This window comes from Ostrea edulis, chromosome 7 (genome assembly GCF_947568905.1).
Source record: "Ostrea edulis chromosome 7, xbOstEdul1.1, whole genome shotgun sequence".
Taxonomy (NCBI): Eukaryota; Metazoa; Mollusca; class Bivalvia; order Ostreida; family Ostreidae; genus Ostrea; species Ostrea edulis.
The window spans coordinates 55,918,802-55,942,232 of NC_079170.1; the positions used below are offsets into that span (position 1 = coordinate 55,918,802).

The window sequence follows — 23,431 nt, forward strand, 5'->3', positions numbered from 1 at the left end:
ATTCAGGTCATATGCATGCATGTAGTAATGAGTAGTTTTGACTATGCTGACCAGATACAAGTTTAAATACATACCTACAAGGCAAATTTCAAAGCATTTCAATGATGAACAAAGCAGTAAATGTGAGTCCAAAAACAATGCATATAAACATGTTTTTCAGCAATTTTAATCATGAAAAGTGAAAGCTAACAAACAGTGGTCAATCTCATAATTCCCATAAAGAAAACAAATTTAATAGTAGGGCAAACATGGACCCTTGGACATACCAGAGGTGGGATCAGGTGCCTAGGAGGAGTAAGCATTCCCTGTCAACTGGTCACACCTGCTGTGAGCCCTATTTATTGATTGAGGTAAAAAGAATAATCCTTAGTCAAAGAACAGCCTAACAATTGGTATGAAACATGTCAGACAGCATTTGACCCAATGACAGGTTGTATTGGTAAATTAGATTGTTATAACGACCATAGAATTTTTGAAATGCTGAGTTTGAACGAGACTGTTGAAACCCCTGTAACATCAACATATTTGTTAGTAGCCTGCTTTGATTTAAATACCGATCATATGCAGAACAAGCTCTTGCATTTTGAATCAGTTGAAAAACATTAACACCATATGCAGGTGATAATGGCATATTGCTACATATATAAATATGGGAAGTTGAAGGTGGAGAAGCTGAAATCATCCCATTTGTCATAAAGTTGAATTGTTAGTTTGCTGTTAACATCGATGTTCAATAAAATATCCTGGTATGAAGCAGATGTGGAAGATTTTGTGGTGTCTTTTATTTCAAGTTCACTGGGATATATTGAATTAATTAAGGAATTTTTTTGTTTACACCATTTATTAGGCATTCATATCATAAACCTACAGCAAAACTTTCATTTAATTTCCTTCTTATATTAGAAAGTTATGGTACCATAAAGTTTAAAAAAAAAAACCCCACTAAACAATGCATGTGTATACATGAATACTCCCTAAATCACAGCATCTTTTTATTTACTATAATTCATCCTTAAAGTTTCGTGTCTCTATCTGAACGTGTTCTATACAGAAAGGGGTGGACCAAAAAAAACTAGAATGCCGTGCAGACTCTCTGACCAGAAGTGAATTTTTGTACATATTTCAGGGGAAATAACCATCACAATACTGTTTATCTCTGAAAATTTCATGTTGATTGATTGAATATTTCATTAAGAAATCATCTCAACAGGATTACAGTGACAGATAGAAATATCAGACCAATATCAGAAGTCTATCATCCGTACAAGTTTCATCATTCAATATCAGAAGTCTCTCATCCGTACAAGTTTCATCATTTAATATCAGAAGTCTATCATCTGTACAAGTTTCATCATTCAATATCAGATGTCTCTCATCCATACAAGTTTTCATCATTTAATATCAGAAGTCTATCATCTGTACAAGTTTCATCATTCAATATCAGAAGTCTCTCATCCGTACAAGTTTCATCATTCAATCTCAAATAGTTTCTGATTTTCTTTAGAACTATCAGGGTATACAAGTTGTCAAAACTCTTTGTTTATTGTTTTAATCCCATTTGAGAATTTTTCACTCATGTAGAGATAGTATAGGTGAAGTGCCTTCAATTTTAATCGTTTGGTGCTCAGGGCTGAAGCAGTGAGGGTTTGCCAATGCTTACTGTGATGTTCTGTCTGTCACTTCTAATGTTGGGCACTTGGCAAAGGTACAGTCATTGATTGATTGAATATTGTTTAATGACCCTGTTGAGAATATTTCACTCATATGGTGAAGGGCTGCAAAATTTAGGCCTATGCTCGGTGCTTATGGCCATTGAGCAGGGAGGGATCTTTATCATGCCACACCTGCTGTGACACAGAACCTCGGTTTTTGTGGTCTCATCCGAAGGACCGCCCCTGATTTCGTCGCCTCTTACGACAAGCAAGAGGTATTGAGGACCTATTCTAACCTGGATCCCCATGGGACGATACAGTCATTACCTAGAAGTTACGCATCTTTAAGGTTTGATGTGGCACATGCATCAATAATTGAATCTGGGCCTCCTGGTTGAGAATTCCCCAACCACTATGCTAACGTGACTATCAAAATTGATATGCAGACATTCAGTGTATGCATGGGGTCACAAAAGATAGAAAACTTATTTGAAAACCTTTTTCATGTGGTGTTGATTCAAATTTGTTCACATGTTTTACTCCTGGGTCTGAACAGGACCACAAGTAGGAGTTTTATAGAAAACTTTTGGTATGTTGAACATGTGTTGAGTAATCTGGGTATGTGGGAGTGATGCAGCTGTAAATGACAAGTATAATTGTTAGCCTTTTAAAAACTGCTTGTGCAAGAAATGGTTACTTGTCATGCATAATTTACCACATACATCACAAAGAAATATAGAACCTTTCAGACCTTTACTATTGGCTACTGCAGACCACTTATTGTAGTTGTTGGATAAACAAAAGGTATTTTATTACATGTAATTACTCCCACATGAACTCTCACATCCATCACTAAGTAAGACTGACAGCTTGTGTGTATTCACTGATCTGCTTAACAAGCTGAAAGTCCTTGCAATCAGTAATGAGTTTAGTATATGCTATGAAATAAAAAAAAAAAATCTAGTGAAATAAATGGGTTTGTGATCTAGTGAAATAAATGGGTTTGTGAATTTCCTCATCACTTACTGTGTGAAGTTGTACCAATGCATTATAGTAGTAAAATATGTTAGTACATCAGAAGTTTTGAGTGTTAATAATCAATATCTAATGAAATTTTTATTGTCTTTTATGAAATGAAATGCATGATTATAAATTATTAAAAGAAAAATTAATCAATTAAATACTGGCATTTGTCTTTATGAGTCCACTGCGTGCAGTATGTGCGATACACGATGAGCAATCAATATGCCAAGCTCGAGATGACTGTTTGAAAACATTGTGACATAGAATGAAATAGATAATTGAAATATCATTCGAAATCTATTTTTATTATTATGTCTTCCCTTACCAGAAGGGGGACATATTGTTTTAGTGTGAATTCTTTTTCCGCTTCATCTTCTGCTTCTCATACAAAGTTTGTCCGGGCCATAATTTTTTTTGTCTTTAAACATAGGCCTATGTGGGTATACCATGATAAGACAGTGTGTTGCATACCATTTTTGATGACTTTTGACCTTTACCTATTATGTAAAGGTTAAATAATAGAAGTTTTTGGGCATTTTTTTTTTTGGTCCGGACCATAACTTTTTTGTCTTTTGACATAGGCCTTTGATATTTGGTTTGTTGGTAAGTTTCATTTACTATTAAGGGTGAATCAATATATCGATATATCAAAATGTACCGGTATAAGCCTGTCCAGCGATATACGATATGGTGTTTCGACGATACGATATAATGTTGGGTTTTAAAATAGCCCTTTTAATAGTCGGGATCGAAGTTCATAATTTAAAATTGGCTTCTAACAGGAACACGATTCCTCAGACTTTAATACCCACTTTTACATTGTGACATTGGAGATTCCTCTGACTTTAATACTCGCTTTTACATTGTGACATCAGAGATTCCTCAGACTATGCACATCTGGTGCATAAAAATTGGTACCGTATAAGTTTTACTTTAATCCCTGCTTTTACATTGCGACATCGGAGATTCCTTAGACTTTAATCCCCGCTTCTACATTGTGACATTGGAGATTCCTCAGAATTTAATCCCCTCTATTACATTGTGACATCAGAGATTCCTCAGACTTTAATCCCCGCTTTTACATTGTGACATCAGAGATTCCTCAGAATTTAATCCCCTCTTTTACATTGTGACATCAGAGATTCCTCAGACTTTAATCCCCGCTTTTACATTGTGACATCAGAGATTCCTCAGACTTTAATCCCCGCTTTTACATTGTGACATCGGAGATTCCTCAGACTTTAATCCCCGCTTTTACATTGTGACATCAGAGATTTCTCAGACTTTAATCCCCGCTTTTACATTGCGACATTGGAGTTTCCTCAGACTTTAATTGTCATTGTTTGTTTTGTTTTGAAATACAAGATATTAAGCCACTTCATTTTTTCATTTTGATATTTTACTTCAGAAAATGCTTAACTTCATTGTAAATCCAATATATCGGATATCGCATCAAAAATATTGAATCGTATCGTATCGGAAAATCTTAAACAATACACACCCCTATTTACTATCATATTTTCACAACACTGTTCTTTGGTTGAAGCACATATAGGTGACTGTTATGTACTGTAACTCTTAATTGGCCATTTTAAAGATGATCCCTAAAAAATGTTGAAAAAACTATGAAAAATGGAAGGGGATACATCAGTAATTTTAGTGTGCTAAAACAATTCTTCCTAGTTTTGTGTTTAAACCACCCCATTAAAGAACCAAATAATGCCAAAAAAATCAAAGCATGCAGGCCATGTCTACCTTTTTGTTCATATTTAGCATGCAAATCACACCTTAAATTGTTTCATGCAGACTGTTCACAGAGCAGGCACCGTTTCTTGCAAAATGTTCCATGCAAACCATTCACCATTCTGTGCAAACTGTTCAGTGTTCTGTGGAAGAATTGTTACGTACCGTTCCATGCAAATGGTTTAGTACCAGGCTTCAGGCCGGTCTGTTCAAATAAAGCTCTCTGAAGAAGCACAAGGGTTCAATAGGTTGAATTGATAACTTAGAAAACATCCTCATAATTGTACATTCAAATCATTCTCACTAATTGACACCAGGACCAAGTTTGGGGGCCAACATAAACATTAGTTATAATCATGAAATTAATGGTTATGAAATTTCCATAGGTGAATACATGTACCTTAACACAGGTGTATATTATTTAGGTTTTTAATGTGTACATAGTAATCATGTTTATTACATTTAGCATCAATACAATATAATCAATATAAGGGTGTCCAGGTAGCGCAGAGTTAGTGCTCTCGCTTCTCACTGCTGCGACCAGAGTTCGATCCCCGTGATCGGTAGTGGTTGTATGTGAGAGGGTATGATGGTCGCCCACTCGGACACGTTGGTTTCTTCCGGGTAGTCCGTTTTCCTCCCACATAATTGACCCCCTAACACAAATATCTGTGCATCAAAGGACCCCATTGGAAATAAGCTTTCGAGCTTTCATGGGTTATCCTTGGTATTTATGTATATACCAAATAAACATTTATTTATTTATTTACAATTTACGTTGATCTTGATGCAAAATGTAATAATACAAATTGTAATAATTATGTTAGACAATAATATGATTAGTTCTGTAAAAGAGAACAGTAACTCAATATTGCTCTCATTAATCATCTTTGATTAGATCTAGGTTAGAATAGGCCCTCAGTACTTCTTTGCTTGTCGTAAGAGGCAATTAAATGAGCGATACCTCTTTCGGATGAGAGCGCAAAAACCGAGGTCCCGTGTCACAGCAGCTGTGGAACGATAAAGATCCCTCCTTGCTCAAATGTCGTAAGCCCCGAGCATAGGCATAAATTTTGCAGTCCTTCTACGGCAACAGTGACATGTCCATATGAGTGAAAGATTCTTGAGAGATGTTAAACAATCAATCAACCAATCAATTAAAGCACGCATTCAAAATTAAAGATATCCATAATTAATGATATCTTCCATTATTTGAGTTTGTCCTGATTTGGTGCTTGATAGATCTTTCATATTTATAACATTTTCCGTTATTTCATTCTGCTTGGAACTTGTTGTTGGTTCCTTTTTATTTCCGTGCAGAATTACGAGTAATGTCCACACTATCTGGCTAGCTGCACACATGGCAGATCTCACCTCAGATCTGCATATTTTCCGGTCTTGAGGGTCAACAGTAGAAAGCTTCCATTCTCTACGATCTTTCTCCATCAGCTCTCTCCATGATAGCATTGACCGACCAACTCTATGTCTCCCAGGAACTTGTATGCTTAGAGCATACTTGACTGCACTTCTGGATCTAACAACATGGCCATACCAGCGGAGTCTCCTTTCCCTTAAGATGAGGTCGAGGTCATCGATGCCAAGCCGCCCCAGCAATTCAGTTGAACCTACAGTGGCCATATATTCAGGCTTGATGTTACAGATCTGTCTTATCAAGGCCCTGTCATTGCATAGTAGGCGATGAAGATTTGGCTTGGTCAGTGCCCAGGTCTCACTGGCATGGAGCATAGTGCTCCGTGCGCAGGCGTTATACACTCAACCATGGGTCTTTTTAAGAAATAAATTTCATGTTTGAAAGTACATCAAGATATGAACTGTGATATGCTTCAAGTCGTCATACTTCAAAGAGTGTTTGCACTTCATGAAAAGTATGCCAGTGTAAAGCATTACAGTTCAAAAATTTTATTTATCAGGTCACCTGAGGCACTCGGGTGACTTAATTGCCATTGGTCTGTGTCTGTCATTGTGCTTTGTTTGTCGTCCGTTAACAATTGAACATTTTTAACTTCTTGATAACTACCATTCAAATTCTTTTCAAATTTTGTATGAAGCATCTTTGGGACAAGGGGGACAGAAATTGTAAATTTCAGGACTTCTGCACCCCCAGGGCAAAAAAAATGTCAAAAATTATGTATAACTAATTTAAAAAAAAATTCTTCTCTACAACCACACATATTTTAGAAAAATTAAATGCATTGAGCAGAAAGGCCTCTACCAAAATTGTAAATTTCATGATCCCAGAGATAGACGTTCTGACTACAGGGCAGAGCCAAACTTGGCATATAATGTTTAATTAATTATGTGTAAAACATTTAAATACTATGGTAACATTTTTTAAAAATGCTGATATATTGTTACTAAATTGAAACTAAATAGATATTCAAAATGAGCCCTTTACAAAAATGATGAATTTCATGATTCCAGGGATAGGGGTTTTTTGTTCCAGAGTGCAGGGACCAAAATTGTCATTGAAATGTGATTATAGTCTTTATAGTTTTAAAGACTTCTTCATTAATTTTGCTAATTATAATTAACATATATTATGTAAAATCATTCAGCAGTATATGCATGGGCACTTTCAGGGGCATTTGTGTTTTAAGAACAGGTTTTATACTGCTGCTATTGATGATTTTTAATTAGGTGACTGATAAGGTGTATACTGGCCTTTTGTTTCTTGTTTTTACATTCTACTTTCATTTCTGTCAGAATTTCCAGTTGTTAAAATATACATACTATATTTATCAAGATTCATACATGCATTGTTCACAACTACATTGCATTCATGAGGAAATGACTATATTGCAATTGCATGTTAACGATATTAAAGGCAAAAGCATTGGAAATGTGAATATTATTTTCTATCTGTTGTTGAACTCCATAAGTTTACCAAATATTAGACCCACCAAAAATGTTTTGAGCATTTGATCTTGCATGCATAATTTATAGGTGAGCATTTTGGCCAAAGTTGCCCAAGAGCCTCAAAGGAATTTTGTAAATGCATACCGTAATAAAAAAATCAATGATTCAGAGTGTTCATATTTAAACTAGCCTAGGAATGTTGTCGATATGTCTGTCACAAAGCATGAAATGTGAAGTTGTGGATTATGGAAGTATGAATCTGATAGTAGTAGAATTGATTGAGCAAATGTAAATATAGTACAAAGGTACTGTAAAACTATAGTTTCTTCATATCAGTATTAAATACCTCTGAAGAATTAATGTAGGACAGTCAAAGATACCTTTCATTCAAAATGTGGTTTACCGCTTGTAAGCATGCATGTATATATGCCAGGAAAGCTGCTGAAAAAGACTGATTACCTATGTTATTGTGTAAATAGCTCTGCAGCAAATTTTGATTTTGTACAGAATGTTATTGTGCTACATTCATCGTGTTCATTGTCGGAATGAGTATGAGTCAGAATACTTAAGTATTGATTTTTTGCATTATTCATAATGATAATTCTTGTAAGGGAATGAGCTATACAATGATCTGTTACTTTTAATCAATATATTGATTTTTGAAGAAAAAAAACCCATCTGTCATGTGCAGGCTAAGGAGATATAATGTTGAAGAGCAAATGAGGAGCCTCATTACTTAATTTTTGGTGATTGTTGGTGGCATTAGGAATATTGCAGGCTTAACATATAGAATATTTATATAATCTCAATGCCTATAGTGTCACTGTTATAGGATTGACCCGAGTCTCAGCTGCTGAGTCTATAATGTTTGAATTCCTCTGGATCCCAGTCCCAGTTAATATAAAGTGCTATGATTGCCTCTTGTCTTTCCTTGTGTAAATCTAATACTGTCCTGTTAGTCATTATCGAATGCTTGTATGTACTTTGCCTGTTATTTTTACACGTAATGTCCATTACTTTTACTCACAAAGTCTGATTCACCCCTCCCCCTTCCATGGCAGTAGTAAAAAGTATTGGAAATGTAAGGGTTGCACTGATGAATTGAATCCATGTACCGAAGAACACACACACTCCTACTATGTAGAAGACTGAGCTATAATTGTGTTGAAACGTTTTATGGTTGTTTTTTAGCTCACCTGAGCTTTTCTGATCACAATTTGTCCATCTAACAACCTGTCTGTAAACTTTTCACATTTTCAACCACTGGGCCAATTTCAACCAAACTTGGCCAAAATCATGCGTGGGTGAAGGGATTTCAAGTTTGTTTAAATGAAGGGCAGTGGCGGATCTAGACTTTACTGTAGGAGGGGGAATTTAAGACCCGAAGGGGAAACCCCCCATTGGAGGAGGGAAGGGGGTCTGGAAAATTTTAAAAAGATTGATTCAGTAGGGATCAAAATTTTACATAAAAATATATAGGGAAAATCATTAAAAATCTTCTTCTGAAAAATCACTGGCCAGAAAAGTTTACATTTACATGAAAGCTTCTTGGCATAGTGCAGATTCAATTTTTGTAAAAATCATGGCCCCCGGGAGTAGGTTGGGACCCAACTAAGGGATCCAAGTTTTACATCCGAGTATATAGGGAAAATCTTCAAAGGTGCCTCAGGTGAACAATGTGGCCCGTGGGCCTCTTGTTATCTCACAACAAAGTGAATTCCCTATCGTGAAAACACTGCATTTCTCTTCTAATTCATGGATATTAAAGGTGAATAAAAGAGTTTGCAGCAACTTTCCCTCTCCATTGAAAAGCTATGAAGTTTTTTATATGGAAGATATTTCCCCTTCAATGGTCATCCTTAATCTGCATAATTTTCTTTTAAAAAAAAAAAGGATTATTTTAATTTTTTTCCACAAAATGAAAAAATTCAACCTATTTTCCAATGTGAATGGGGCAGTCCATGAGAAGGTACCGATAATCCCTGTTTTTTTTTTTTTTTTTAGCTCACTTGAGCAAAGATTCATGAGAGCTTTTCTGATCAAAATTTTCTGTTGTGGTTGTAAACTTTTCACATTTTCATCTTCTTTAGAACCACCTAGCCAATTTTATCCAAACTTGGCACAAAGCATCCTTGAGCGAGAGATTCAAATTTGTTCAAATGAGGGACAATGCCCTTCTCCAAGGGGAAATAATAGCAAACTAGTGAAAATACACTGACAAAACTTAAAATTTTTCTTCTCCAGAACCAGCAGGCTAATTTTAATCAAACTTTATACAAATTATCCCTTCAAAAGGGAGATAATCACAAAAATGCAATAATAGGGTTGGGCCATTTAAAAGTCTTCTTCTCAAGAACCACCGGCCAGAAAGTTCAAATTTACATGGAAGCTTCCTGACATTGTGCAGATTCAAGTTTGTTAAATTCCTAGCCTCTGGGGGTAGAGTGAGGTCACAATAGGGAATCAAAGTTTTACATAGAATATATTGGAAAAAGTCTTTATAAATCTTCTTCTCAAGAACCACTAGTCCAGACAAGTTCAAATTTCCATGGCAGCTTTCTAACATAGTGCAGATTCATGTTTGTAAAAATCATGGCCCCAGAGGTAGGTTGGGGCCACAATAGGGGATCAAAATTTTGGAATCAAATATATAGGGGAAATTTTTAAATATTGGCCAAGGGACTCAGGTGAGTGATGTCCCATGGGCCCCTTATTTTCATATTGATTGTAAATGTCACATCGGATGGAGCATTCATGTCCTATGGACATATTTCTAGTTTTAATGAAAAACTTTTGTTGTGTGAAAATTTCTCATTCTAATACACCTTATGTAAAACACCTAATTAACATGGCCAAGCTATCCCCAGGCAGTTACCATTATCCAGGCAAGGTCCAAGTGAAAATAAGGATACGCTTGAGTGATGGTGTGTATATGCTACCATCACTTCGAGAGATCGAAAGTTAAAAACAATATCAAGAACTTTAAGAGATCAAAAGTTTGAGATATTGATTGTAAATTTGCTTATGGCCAAAAAAATGGGGATTGTTAGTTCACTTTGAGAGATCCTTGCATGAGAATCACCAGAAACTGAAACATCAAAGTTTTTCAAATTATGGCTCCTAGGACCATGGTGGGCCATTTTATATCTTAATAATACTATCTAACCTTTCAGTTTGATGTATTCATATATATTTTGAGACTGGAACAAGTTTATTACAAAATGAAAAATAAGGAATATTTGTATTGTGAGAATGTAAAATCCATGCAAGCATGGGATTATACTTCTGCGATTGTTTTTATACCCCCATGATATGAACAACGTAGACATTTAATATTCCTGACTGTCTAAGAGCAGGATGAATCGGGTAAGCATTAGTTGTATTTCAGAATAATTTTTTTCACTTTGTATATTTTTTTTTTTTTTTAGCACTGTGGGGGAACACTTGCCCAAGAAAACGGGCTTATGTATTATGGCCATTCTCCAACATGTCTGCATCTTGATGCTATGTGCAACAAAATCCCTTCAAGAAAGGATAGGTATGTCTGAAAAAAGGATAGGTATGTCTGAAAAAAGGTGAACAAATGTATGATATACATTTTGTTGGTAAGTTAAACCTGTGCTTCTGGCCTCCTCTTCTCATTTGTTATCAACAACATCTTTCATAATCCCTGAGTGTTTCGGGTCACCTGAGTTGTTACGGGTCAGAATTAACCCTAGACCAACAGAAATCAATGACAAACAATTCAAAGATGTAACAATTGATTTACAATTATTTTTCATTGTCATTTGTAGTTGTGCATATTGGAGGAACAGGAGGATCCAATTATTTTCTTAAAAAGTTATAGTGGTTCTAAGTGGGGTAGATGATGTAAAATAGCTTGTGAAGACTTCTTCTCCCATATGGGTAATAGGATAGACTTCAAATTTTGTACAATGCTTCATTGCCATTTTGTAGGGACAGGAGGATCCAATTATTTTCTTAAAAGTTATAGTGGTTCTAAGTGGGGTAGATGATGTAAAATAGCTTGTGAAGACTTCTTCTCCCATATGGGTAATCGGATAGACTTCAAATGTTGTACAATGTTTCATTGCCATTTTGTAGGGACAGGAGGATCCAATTATTTTCTTAAAAGTTATAGTGGTTCTAAGTGGGGTAGATGATGTAAAATAGCTTTTGAAGACTTCTTCTCCCATATGGGTAATCGGATAGACTTCAAATGTTGTACAATGCTTCATTGCCATTTTGCAGGGACAGGAGGATCCAATTATTTTCTTAAAAGTTATAGTGGATCTAAGAGGGATGGAGGATGTTAAAATAGCTTGTGAACGCTTGTCCTATATGGCATATCGGATATACTTGAAATTTTGTACAATACTTCAATGCCATTTGCAAATGTGCATATTGTAGGGACCGGAGGATCCAATTGTCTTCCTTAAAGTTATAGTGGATCTGAGGGATGGAGGGTGTAAAATAGTTTGTGAACACTTCTCCTATGTGGGTTGTGGGAGTTCATAATGTCTATGTTCCTGTTCATTCGTTCTCCTCCATACCATGCAGTTCATTAAGGGGAGGAGGTTTCATTTGGAGCACTTCCAATTTGGAGAGCTGGGGAGACATTTGTTTTTCATAAAAACAATCTCTAGTTGAGGAAAATATTTATCTACTGATTTTTCTACTAATCTAATAGTTTTAGTTGCATCAAATTCAGTTCTTACAACAAAAAATTCAGATCCTCACTTTTTCTCTTTCTCTCATTTTTTTTATAAGAAAATAAAAATTGCAAAGATTTTACTGGGGATTTAGAAAACATTATTATAACCTTTCACTGGCTTGATTTAAACCAGTGTACCTGAACTACAGCTGTGTATGATGGAGTTGTTGTAATTTTGTTGTTCTAGTGCCTTCTCCTCCAAGCATTACAGCAGGTCCAAAACCTTATCCTGAGCGGAGTTGGAATCCAGAATTGGGAGACAGAGTGTATGTTTACGTTGAAAAAGAAAAGAACACACGATTACAATGTGTTGCAAGTGGAAACACTCCCAATCTAAGGTAGATTACAGAGTGAATCACTCCCGCATTTGCACCATTACGGAGATTCTAAGGAGTTGTAACCCCCCCCCCCCCCCGGAAAAAAAAAAAAAAACGAAAAAAATATCGGAGAGGGCTACATTATTGCACCTGGATATTCTTGTTAACGAACCAGTGTTAGATATTCTTATAATTGAACCAGGGTTAGATATTCTCATGAATGAATCAATGTTAGTATTATCTTATGAATGAACCAGTGTTAGATATTCTTATAATTGAACCAGGGTTAGATATTCTCATGAGTGAATCAGTGTTAGTATTATCTTATGAATGAACCAGGGTTAGATATTCTTATGAATGAACCAGTGTTAGGTATTCTTATAATTGAACCAGGGTTAGATATTCTCATAAATGAATTAGTGTTAGTATTATCTTATGAATGAAATACATTAACAACTTTTAAAAATCTTCTTCTCCAGAAACACTGCCAATTTCAAGCAAACTTGGCACAATGCATCCTTGGGTGAAGGGGATTCAAGTTTGTTCAAATGAAGGGCCACGTCCCTTTTCAAAGGGAGTTAACAGCGAAATAGTGAAAATACATTGACAACTTTTAAAAATCTTCTTCAGAACCACTGGACCAATTTCAGCTAATCTTGACACAGAGCATCCTTGGGTGAAGGGGATTCAAGTTTGTTCAAATGAAGGGGAGGTAATCACAAAAATGTATAAATAAGATGGGGTCATTTAAAAATCTGCTCAAGAAACCACTGGGCCAGAAGAGCTGAAATTTACATGAAAGCTCCCTTACATAGTGCAGATTCCAGTTTGTTAAAGCCATGACCCCCAAGGGTAGGTTGGGCCCACCATAGGGGATCAAAGTTTTACATGCGAATATATAGGTAAAATCTTTGAAAATCTTCTCAAGAACCACTGAGCAAGGAAAGTACAAATTTACATGAAAGCTTCCTGACATAGTGCAGATTCAAGTTTGTTAAAATCATGGTCCCCGGGGTAGGATGGGGCCACAATAGGGGATCAAATTCTATATACTAATATATAGGGAAACTCTTTAAAAATCTTCTTCTCAAGAACTACTGTGGAAATTTACATTTTTCCAGTATGTTTTGTACTGCTGTCTCTATGATAGATAGCATAATTATTTTGAAGCAAACCAGCCATTTCTGTCCTTGAATCGATTTTTCAATTTTGAAAATAAACAAGACTTTGATACTTCAGGCCGACATACTTCATGAAGCATGTTAGCGCTTCTAGAAAAGTATGCCAGCGTGAAGCATTGTAATTCATACTCTCATGTATTTCCAAAAATGAAATTTATTTCTTATGTTTACATTCTGCCTTCTTTTCTGTCGGAATTCTCAGCCATTAAATTAGATGTACTATATTGTCAACATTCGTATATGCATTGTTCACAACAGCGACCCATTCATGAGGAAATGACTATCATTATAATTATTTATAATTATTTATTATATACTTGGTAATAGTCACAACAACCAATATCAACCACCGGTCCAAAAATCCATATCACATATCAGACCGGCATTCAAAAATGCATATCAAGCTGGAAATTACGTATTCGCTCGTAATAATCGTGTATCAAAGTTTTTACCACAGTAAATCAATGTATCAAGGTGTTTGCTGTAGTAAAACAATATATCAAAGTTTTTACCATACATGTAGTTAACTAATGTATGTATCAAATTAAGTTTTTACTGTTGTCAATCAAGTTTTTAGCATTATAGTAAATCAAAGGTTTTACCATAGTAAATCATTGTATCAAAGTAGGCAATTGTATCAAATATTTCTTGATTTATCTTTAAAGTGCAAAAGATTAACCCGCATGTGATAAAAAGAATAGTACATGTACCATCATGTAAAAACAGACCGCACACCCTATATCAGATAACCCCCCACCCCCCTTCAAAAACGCTATACTGTATGTATACAAGATTTATTAATAAGTATAAAAAAAGTGCAGTATATGATAAATAGAATATTACATGCTAAAATCCATATCATATGTCATATCAACCCTCGGGCTGATATAGAGCCACTCGGGCATACGATATGGATTTTAGCATGTAAAAATTTTCTATTTATCATGAATTTTTTTCACAATATCATGGATATTAAATATCACAATATTTTAGGGCATTCTGTTTTTCCTCAATTCTCTGTTATTTTCATTACTGCTTTGGTGTTAAAGTGCAAATAGTTTATTTCAAATATTTATTTTGTATAATTAACTGTAATAAAACAAATAACAAAAAAAAACAAAAAACCCCAGATCAAATGATGATCAAATAACTCACAACCTGTGACTAGAAAAATAAAGATATAACGATTCCGCCGCATATGTTCAGACGCCATCTTGTTATTATTTGCTACTTCCTGTAGTAGTAGTTAATTTAAAACCTAACACATAAACATAATTTTTTTTTTTAGAATTTACATATGTCCAAAAATACTGGGTTTTTTTTCTGCCCTATTGTTATACGTATCATGGGACAAATTGACACAATATACAGGTAAAATCGCATATCCCTAATTATAATTTGTAGAGATATCAAAGGCAAATACATTGGAAGTGTAAATATTCATACATGAAGTTGATAGCTATTGTTAACCATAGTCTTTCAAACATTGTTTTCAAATTGTAGATATGAATGGTTAAAGGATGGAATATTAATAGATTTCACATCAGCTGATCGAAACAATACATTACACATTTACAAGGAGCAAGGTTTGGGCACCTTAAACATTCACCGTGTGCAGGAGAATGATTATGGAACATACCAATGCAGAGCAAGCAGTACCAGTGAGAAGTTCCAAGCTGTGTCATTAAGTAAAAAAGTACAACTGATAGAGGCAGATATATCATCCTTTCAAAATATTGATGACCGACACCCACGGCAGGTAGCACTAGGAACGTATTTAATGCTAACATGTAACCCTCCTCCTTCTAATCCAAAAGCCGATTTGAAGTGGTCTGCAGATGATTCATTGAAAGAAATGACTTTGGATGAGAGAATTGTTTTGGATTATGAGGGTAAGCTTTAAAATGGCAATTGATTTAAGCAAGTAATACTCTAGATCCACTTTTACTAGGTCACCTGAGTCAGTCAGGTTACCTGTTGCTGCTATCTGTGCTCATCCATCAGCATCCTCTGTCAACTTTTAACAATTTAAAAAAATTCATGTTCATTTAAGGAATGAAAGTAATTTTTATTTGTTTTATACAATATAAAGTAAGTTGGGGGCAGTTTACGCATTCATATAAAACAAATAAAAATTACTTTCATTCCTTATAATTTAATTTAGTAAACTGCATTTGATATTATTTGATGAATAATTCTAAAGAAAATATCAATTTTATATGACGCGGACCAATATTGCCATAGCAACGAAATGGAAACTGAACGACCAAACGTATTGTGACGTCATTCCTATAACATCATTTAGTGGGACTAAAGGTCAACTTTGTTTATACGATATAAAGAATGTTGATAAAGTGAAATAAACCAATCAAATTGCGTGTGACAAGTAAAATTAAATTATTAAGTGTTGTTCCTGGTTCTCTGAGTATACAAGTACCAGATTTTCTGTTTTTGTGTACAGATTTTTGTAGCAAAATATATATACACCGAGTGGCCAAAAGTATTGCAACAAACATGGCTGACGTTATCACAATGTAAATAACAGCTGCATGGGAAAAACCAACTTTCAATGATATAAACATTATTTATTTACCATTTTTTTTCTAGTATTTTGTTGCAAAGTCTTTCTGAATAATAACTTGTTGTAGTCTTGAAGATATTGAAGCATGGAAGCTACGGATATATGTTTAAGAGAGGCCATTCCAAATTCTTGTCACTGCAGCAATTAGGTCATCCCGGTTTTTAATATCATCAAACTCACGGGACAGTTTCATTTTGATACAATGCCAGACATTTTCAATGACATTAAGGTCCGGGGACTGTGCAGGCCAGTTGAATTTTGGAATACCGTTTTCTTGTTTCCAAATATTGGTCTGTCTAGAGGAGTGGGGGTGGCATTATCGTCTTGGAAAATAAATTGCTGATTTCCAAAAAATTTGCTAACAACGGGCCATAAGTGATTATCCAGCAATTCAATATACTTTGCTGAGTTTAGATTTCTATCAACAGGTACATGAACACCAATACCATAATAGGTAATACACCCCCAAAACATACAACTTACTCTCACGGGCGTTTTACGTTGGTTCAGACGGTAAGGTTTCCACTTCTCGGACGATTTTCTCCACAAACTTACAGAGTTATTTTGTCCAATGACTACCTGTGTTTCGTCTGAGAAAGTAACTTTCTACCACTGTTCAGGTTTACAATGTCTTTTCCTCGGCAACACAAAATTCGGCGTTGTTTGTTGACTTTAGCGATTGTAAGCATTTTCTGAATTTTGCCCCTCCTGTATCCTTCCTGGTGTAACTTACGACGAACAGTTCTCCTGGACACATTTGTACCTTCATTCCTATTAAAAGTTGATGTAATGTCTTGAAGAAATTGTCTTCTGTTAGTTTTCAGAATGCGATAAAGTTTCCGATCACCCCTCTCATCTATCACTCGGGGCCTTCCACTCCGGGGATTGTTTTTAACACTTTCTTTTTGACAGAATTTTTTCAAAACTCGTCCAACAGTGCTTCGATGGATTCCCAATGATTCACTAATTTTGTTGTCATTAAATCCCTTTGAATTTAGAATTACAATCCTTTCCTTTAGGTCCTTTGACAATTCTCTCTCATTCTTCGACATTGTTTTCATTCGATACCTTACCGGAAATCGTCTGCTACTTTAAATTACAAACGGTTCCCCATATAATTCGTACCCTAGTTAATTCGCATACCTGACATCACGACCCAAGCTTACTTTGTTACGCATCAGCAATAAAAATAAAATTTGAAGCGAGTAAAATTGTGATGATGTCAGCCATGTTTGTTGCAATACTTTTGGCCACTCAGTGTAGAACTTCATGGGTAGATTGTGAAGTAAATTGATGATGGTACAAAAATGCTAAAATCCCATAATGTATCATAAAGTGCCATTTGTAATGAGGATCCCTTGCATTGTTGAATTTATCTAATTCCAAGGTTATTGTCAAAGTCTAGGAAAAATAGTCCAAAAAAGGGCCTAATCTAATTGCAACAGAAGGTTTCTCTGTAGATATAAGTAGATCTATATAAGTTGTTCAGAAAAACTAAAATATTTATAAATGTTCCAATTTTAAAGCATATGAATGAAGATGTGGTTTTTTTAATGTTGAAACCTGGATTTTAGTGGGGCTTGAGCTCATGACCTCCCATTCACAAATGAATGCTCTAACCATTGCACTACCAGAACTGGTACGTGCATAAGATCAAATAATTTTAAACTCGTACAACACCATATACTATTAATCCAAAATTCTTTTAAAAATCCTTTTCAAGAAACACGATTTAATTTGCAAGCATACCTGTCTTAACCATGATCTTGGGGCAGGGTCATAATGGGAGTTTAAAGTTATACGAATTGTTCAGGTGAGTGATGTGGCCTGTGGTCCACTTAATTAGAGATAGAATAAGATGATTTTCTCCGTTTCATTTATATACTGATACTGTTTATTCCAGGCAACCTGCACTTTGCAAATGTAGCCAGTGAAGATGGGGAGAAACTATATTCCTGTTATGCTTCTCTTCATTTCCTAGGATTTTATAGCAAAGGGCCATCCACAAGCTTAACAGTGATAGGTATGTTTGAAAGAAAAAATTAGTAGGAAAGTTAACAGTGAAAGGTATGTTATATCAGTGGGAAAGTTAACAGTGAAAGGTATGTTATATCAATGGGAAAGTTAACAGTGAAAGGTATGTTATATCAGTGGGAAAGTTAACAGTGAAAGGTATGTTATGTCAGTAGGAAAGTTAACAGTGAAAGGTATGTTATGTCAGTAGGAAAGTTAACAGTGAAAGGTATGTTATGTCAGTAGGAAAGTTAACAGTGAAAGGTATGTTATGTCAGTAGAAAAAGTTAACAGTGAAAGGTATGTTATATCAGTAGGAAAGTTAACAGTGAAAGGTATGTTATGTCATATATAAGGTTGATATTGGGCTTCTGGGGGCTAAGTCTGATATTGGGCCTCTGGGACTAAGGCTGATATTGGGCCTCTGGGGGCTAAGGCTGATATATGGCTGTTAGGTAAATGTAGGATGTGATATTGTGCATATGAAAATGTTGGTTATATTCAAATGCACTGAAGATGACATTGTTTAAGGTTTTCCCATATATAGATTAATCAACAAGCTTGCACTTTTGATAGCAATGGTTTTGTTTGTTTAGGAGACAAGGCTGCATTTCAACCTGCAATGAGGAAATGGTCCTCGGAGAAACATGTTATTGGTGTGGAAGGGGAGCCAGCAAAATTCATGTGCATCTTTGGTGGATAGTAAGTATTGTTTTGAGTTGAGCTTTAAAGTTTTGATGACACCAACAGATAGATCGTATAATACTGACTGAGTTAATGTAGGTCGTGGGTTTATGCTCCCCAAAAATGCTATAGAGTCGCCGTCATGTCTGTCTGTCCGTCCGTCCGAGTTCACATCTCCTAAGCCTTTCATCAGATAATATAATTTATTATACTTTCATGTAATATACTCGAACCTGATTGGTCGAGAAGCATTTGAAAAAACATATTGTTACCCTCTGAGAACAAAAAACACGCGCCCCAGGGTGATAGTATCTAGCAACGGGTAACAGTTCTTGACAACGGGTGATATTATAAAAAATTATCACATGCGTCAAATTTATGCGCGTACGGTTCGCCGTAGATTGCTAGACGACGTCGTTTGAGCGTTTGTAATAAACGCGAGTACCCGCATCGAAATACGAAATATCGCATGACAGTGATTGATCAAATGTCAACAGACGTAAGTTTTTCTGCTTGCCAGTTTACATAACATTCAGTATAATAAAACAAATATTGCATGTAGTTGAGGGTAACATTGAAATTTTCACCCCTCGAGAAACCATTGTCAACCTCGGCTACGCCTCGGTTGACAATGGTTTTCTCGGGGTGAAAATTTTCAATGTTACCCTCAACTACATGCAATATTTATATATAATCACAAATGTTCCTTGAGACAAGAAGTTTTGGACCAAGGTCTTTCAAGGTCATTTTGGAAAGGCCAAGGTCACTCAGTTCCTTATTTCAACAGTTTTGATATAAATTTCCCATCTCCTTAACCTTTCATCAGAAATTGATCATGAATGATTACAAATATATCTTAAGACAGGGACTTTGGACCTAGGTCATTTTGGAAAGGTCAAGGTCAATCTGAACATATACCTTATAAAGTAAAAAGTTTTTTATTTCAACAGTTTTCAAACAGGTATTGATCATATATCACACAAATAATAGGCAAATGGCTTTCAGACAAAGGTCACTCAAGGTCTTTTTGTAAAGGTCAAGGTCACTCAGACCATATACCTTATATATATGAAAAAAACTTCATTTCAACAATATTTGAAGTTATTGATCTTTACGACCAAGGTCTCTCAAGGTCATTTTGGAAAGGTCAAAGTTTTTTCAGAACTTATACCTTTTATAAGAAAAAAGTTCCTTATTTCAACAGTTTTTGAACAGGTTTTGATCATATATCACACAAATAAGTAATAGGGAAATGGCTTTCAGACAAGGGTCACTCAAGGTCATTTTGTAAAGGTCATCGTCATTCAACAGATACATCATATATGAAAAAGAAACCTTCATTTCAACAAATTTCAGCAGTTATTGATCATTGTGTGAGTCATTCATCATATGAAGTAGTTCATTGGTTAGAAGCATTTCAGGGAGCATCCCTCAGTTTTACTGATTTTCTTGGGTTTTTTTTTTCACTCAACAACCCCACCAGAAAATTTGACAGATGTATCTTGATAATGTGTATACTGCTGTGTGAAAATTGTTTTTCATTGAACAGCACAGATTTTTTAGTAATTACATCTTCAACATACCATTGTTTTAAGAGTGGCAAAACTGTTTTCTGTTGAATTATATAGAAAATGATAGTGATTGACATCATTCATTGCATAATTATGTCTCCCCTTCTCAGAAGGAGGACATTGTTTTAGTGTGAATTCTTCTGCTTCAGCTTCAGCTTCTCATACATTTAGTTTGTCCAGGCCACAATTTTTTTGTGTCTTTTGACATAGGCCTTTGATATTTGTTATGTGGGTATACCATAAGACAGTGTGCCATATATAATTTTTATGACATTTGATCTTTTATGTAAAGGTGAAATGGTAGAATTTTTTGGGCATTTTTTTTTTGTTCGGACCATAACTTTTTTAGCTCTTCTGAGCCGAAGGCTCAAAGAGCTAATGCTATGGCCATTTGTGCGGTGTGCGTAAACTTTTTAGAAAAAGGGCTATAACTCAAGAACCCCTTGGCCAATTTTTTTCAAATTTGTTACAGGGTATCATTGGCCCAAGGGCTTTCATACATACTAGATAGAGGGATGTGACCCTTTAACAAGGGGAGATAATCAGGAAAATACAAACAACAGTAGTGGTTGCTAAAAAATCTTCTTCTCAAGAACCAGTGGGCAGATTATCACCAAACTTACACATAAGGATGAGGATATGTTGTAGATTAAAACTTGTTCAAGGCATTACCCTGGGGCAAAGGGCGTGGTCTCAAGGTCACTTCAAAGTTGACCTAAATTTATATTTCCTTAAATCTTTGATATTTTAGTCATTATAAGGACTAGGATCATCAAATTTTGACAGTTGATGCATCTTAGGACCTTGTGTCAAGTTGTCTCAAAAGTAGGTCACGGTAACCTACTTTTTGAATTTTGCAGGTATTTATTTTAAAATTAATTTTGATGCATATCTTGGACACTTTGAAGCCTATGATCATCAAAACTTGTCAGTTGGTGGATCATGGGACCTTGAAATGCGTCAACTGAAAAATAGGTCACCATGACCTATTTTCTGAATTTTATGGCTTATCATTTATAGATATATTTTAAGTTGTTATTTCAAATACCGAGAGGTTTAGAATCATCAAATCTTGTAAGTTGATGCATCTTGAGGCCTTGAAACATATTTATAAAAAAGTAGGTCACAGTGACCTACTTTTTGAATTTTGCAGATATTCAAATTTCACATTTTCAATTTTAGATGCATATTTTGGGCACTGTAAAACCTAGGATCATCAAACTTTGTCAGTTGATGCGTCTTCAGTCTTCGGTTTGTGTCGACCAAAAAGTAGGTCACCGTGACCTACTTTTGGTATTTGACAGCTAAATTACTATATTTTAGACACTATTTGACCTACAATCATCAAACTTTGTCAGTTGATGGGTCTTGCATGTTCGAAGGGTTTCGACCAAAAAGTAGGTCACCTTGACCTACTTTTGGAATGGACGGTTATATTTATATATTTCAGATACTATTTGACCTACAGTCATCAAACTTTGTCAGTTGTTGGGTCTTGCATGTTGGAAGGGTTTCGACCAAAAAGTAGGTCAACTTGACCTACTTTTGGAATTGGACGGCTATATTTATATATTTCAGATACTATTTGACCTACAGTCATCAAACTTTGTCAGTTGATGGGTCTTGCATGTTAAAAGGGTTTCGACCAAAAAGTAGGTCACCTTGACCTACTTTTGGAATGGACGGCTATATTTATATATTTCAGATACTATTTGACCTACACTCATCAAACTTTGTCAGTTGTTGGGTCTTGCATGTTCGAAGGGTTTCGACCAAAAAGTAGGTCAACTTGACCTACTTTTGGAATTGGACGGCTATATTTATATATTTCAGATACTATTTGACCTACAGTCATCAAACTTTGTCAGTTGATGCGTCTTACATGTTCAAAGGGTGTCGACCAAAAAGTAGGTCACCTTGACCTACTTTTGGAATTGGACGGCTATATTTATATAATTCAGATACTATTTGACCTACAGTCATCAAACTTTGTCAGTTGATGGGTCTTGCATGTTCAGAGTTCGCTGACCAAAAAGTAGGTCACCATGACCTACGATTGGAATTTGACAGCTATATTTCAATATTCAGATACTAATTGGCTTAAAATCATCAAACTTTGTCAGTTGATATTTCTTGGGTTCTCAAAATGTGTAAACCAAAAAGTAGGTCACATTGACCTACTTTTTTTGAATTCTTAGGATTTAACTAAAGATTTAGAATACTAAGAGGCTAAGAATAGAAATGGTGGGGTTGTACAATTTATCAGAAGAGCGATTCTAGGCCCTTGGGCCTCTTGTTATCTTTTGACATGGGCCTTTGATATTTGGTATGTTTGTATAAAGTTTAATTTACTATCTTATGTTCACAACACTGTTCCTTGGTTAAAGCACATATACATATAGGTGACTGTTATGTACAATAATTCTATAGTTTTCTACTTTAAAGATGATCCCTAAAAATGTTTTAAAAAACTATGGAAATTGGAAGGGGAGATATCAGCTTTAGTGTGATAAAACAATTCTTCCTAGTTCAACTTAAAATTGATAGAATTTGGTACAGTATATCTTGATATGAAAACAAAACAAAAACAATTTGAAAAATATTTATGAAAAAAAATTTAAGGGGTAATCGAGCTCGTTTTTAAAGAAAAGGAAGTCTAAGTTTGTTAAAAACCATCAAAGCAGTAGTTTTTAACAAATAACGTTGATAAATATTTGCGACGTCATTCAACAACGTTATTCATTTTCTTTTCATGCATACTCCGTGGCCGAGTGGTTAGAGTATCGCGCTCAAAATTACATGGCCTCTCACCTCTGGTTGGCCCGGGTTCGAATTCGCTCGCGCTGGTAAGTGAGAAAGTTTCCCAGTTTACTTGCGGAAGGTCGGTGGTCTCTTCCCGTGTACATTGTATCTTGGTTCTCTCTTCCACTAATAAAAACTGGGTGCCACCAAATAACTGAAAAATTGTTGAGTGTGGTGGAAAACATCAATCAATCAATCAACTTTTCATGCATCTTGTGGGGATCTGGGTTAGAATAGGTCCTCAATACACCTTGCTTGTCTTAGGAGGCGACT

General features: G+C 35.3%; 1 protein-coding gene across 2 annotated transcripts in view; it reads left to right on the forward strand.

Moving 5' to 3' along the window:
- Window positions 1–23,431, forward strand: part of LOC125653308 (neuroglian-like) — a 135,278-nt gene that overhangs the window by 16,961 nt on the left and 94,886 nt on the right. For both annotated transcript variants that reach the window (XM_048882717.2, XM_048882718.2), the window contains exons 3-7: window positions 10,724–10,833; window positions 12,197–12,347; window positions 15,011–15,399; window positions 17,992–18,111; window positions 18,698–18,803. In XM_048882717.2, the coding sequence (XP_048738674.2) occupies window positions 10,724–10,833; window positions 12,197–12,347; window positions 15,011–15,399; window positions 17,992–18,111; window positions 18,698–18,803 (876 nt within the window). The remainder of the gene's footprint in view (window positions 1–10,723; window positions 10,834–12,196; window positions 12,348–15,010; window positions 15,400–17,991; window positions 18,112–18,697; window positions 18,804–23,431) is intronic.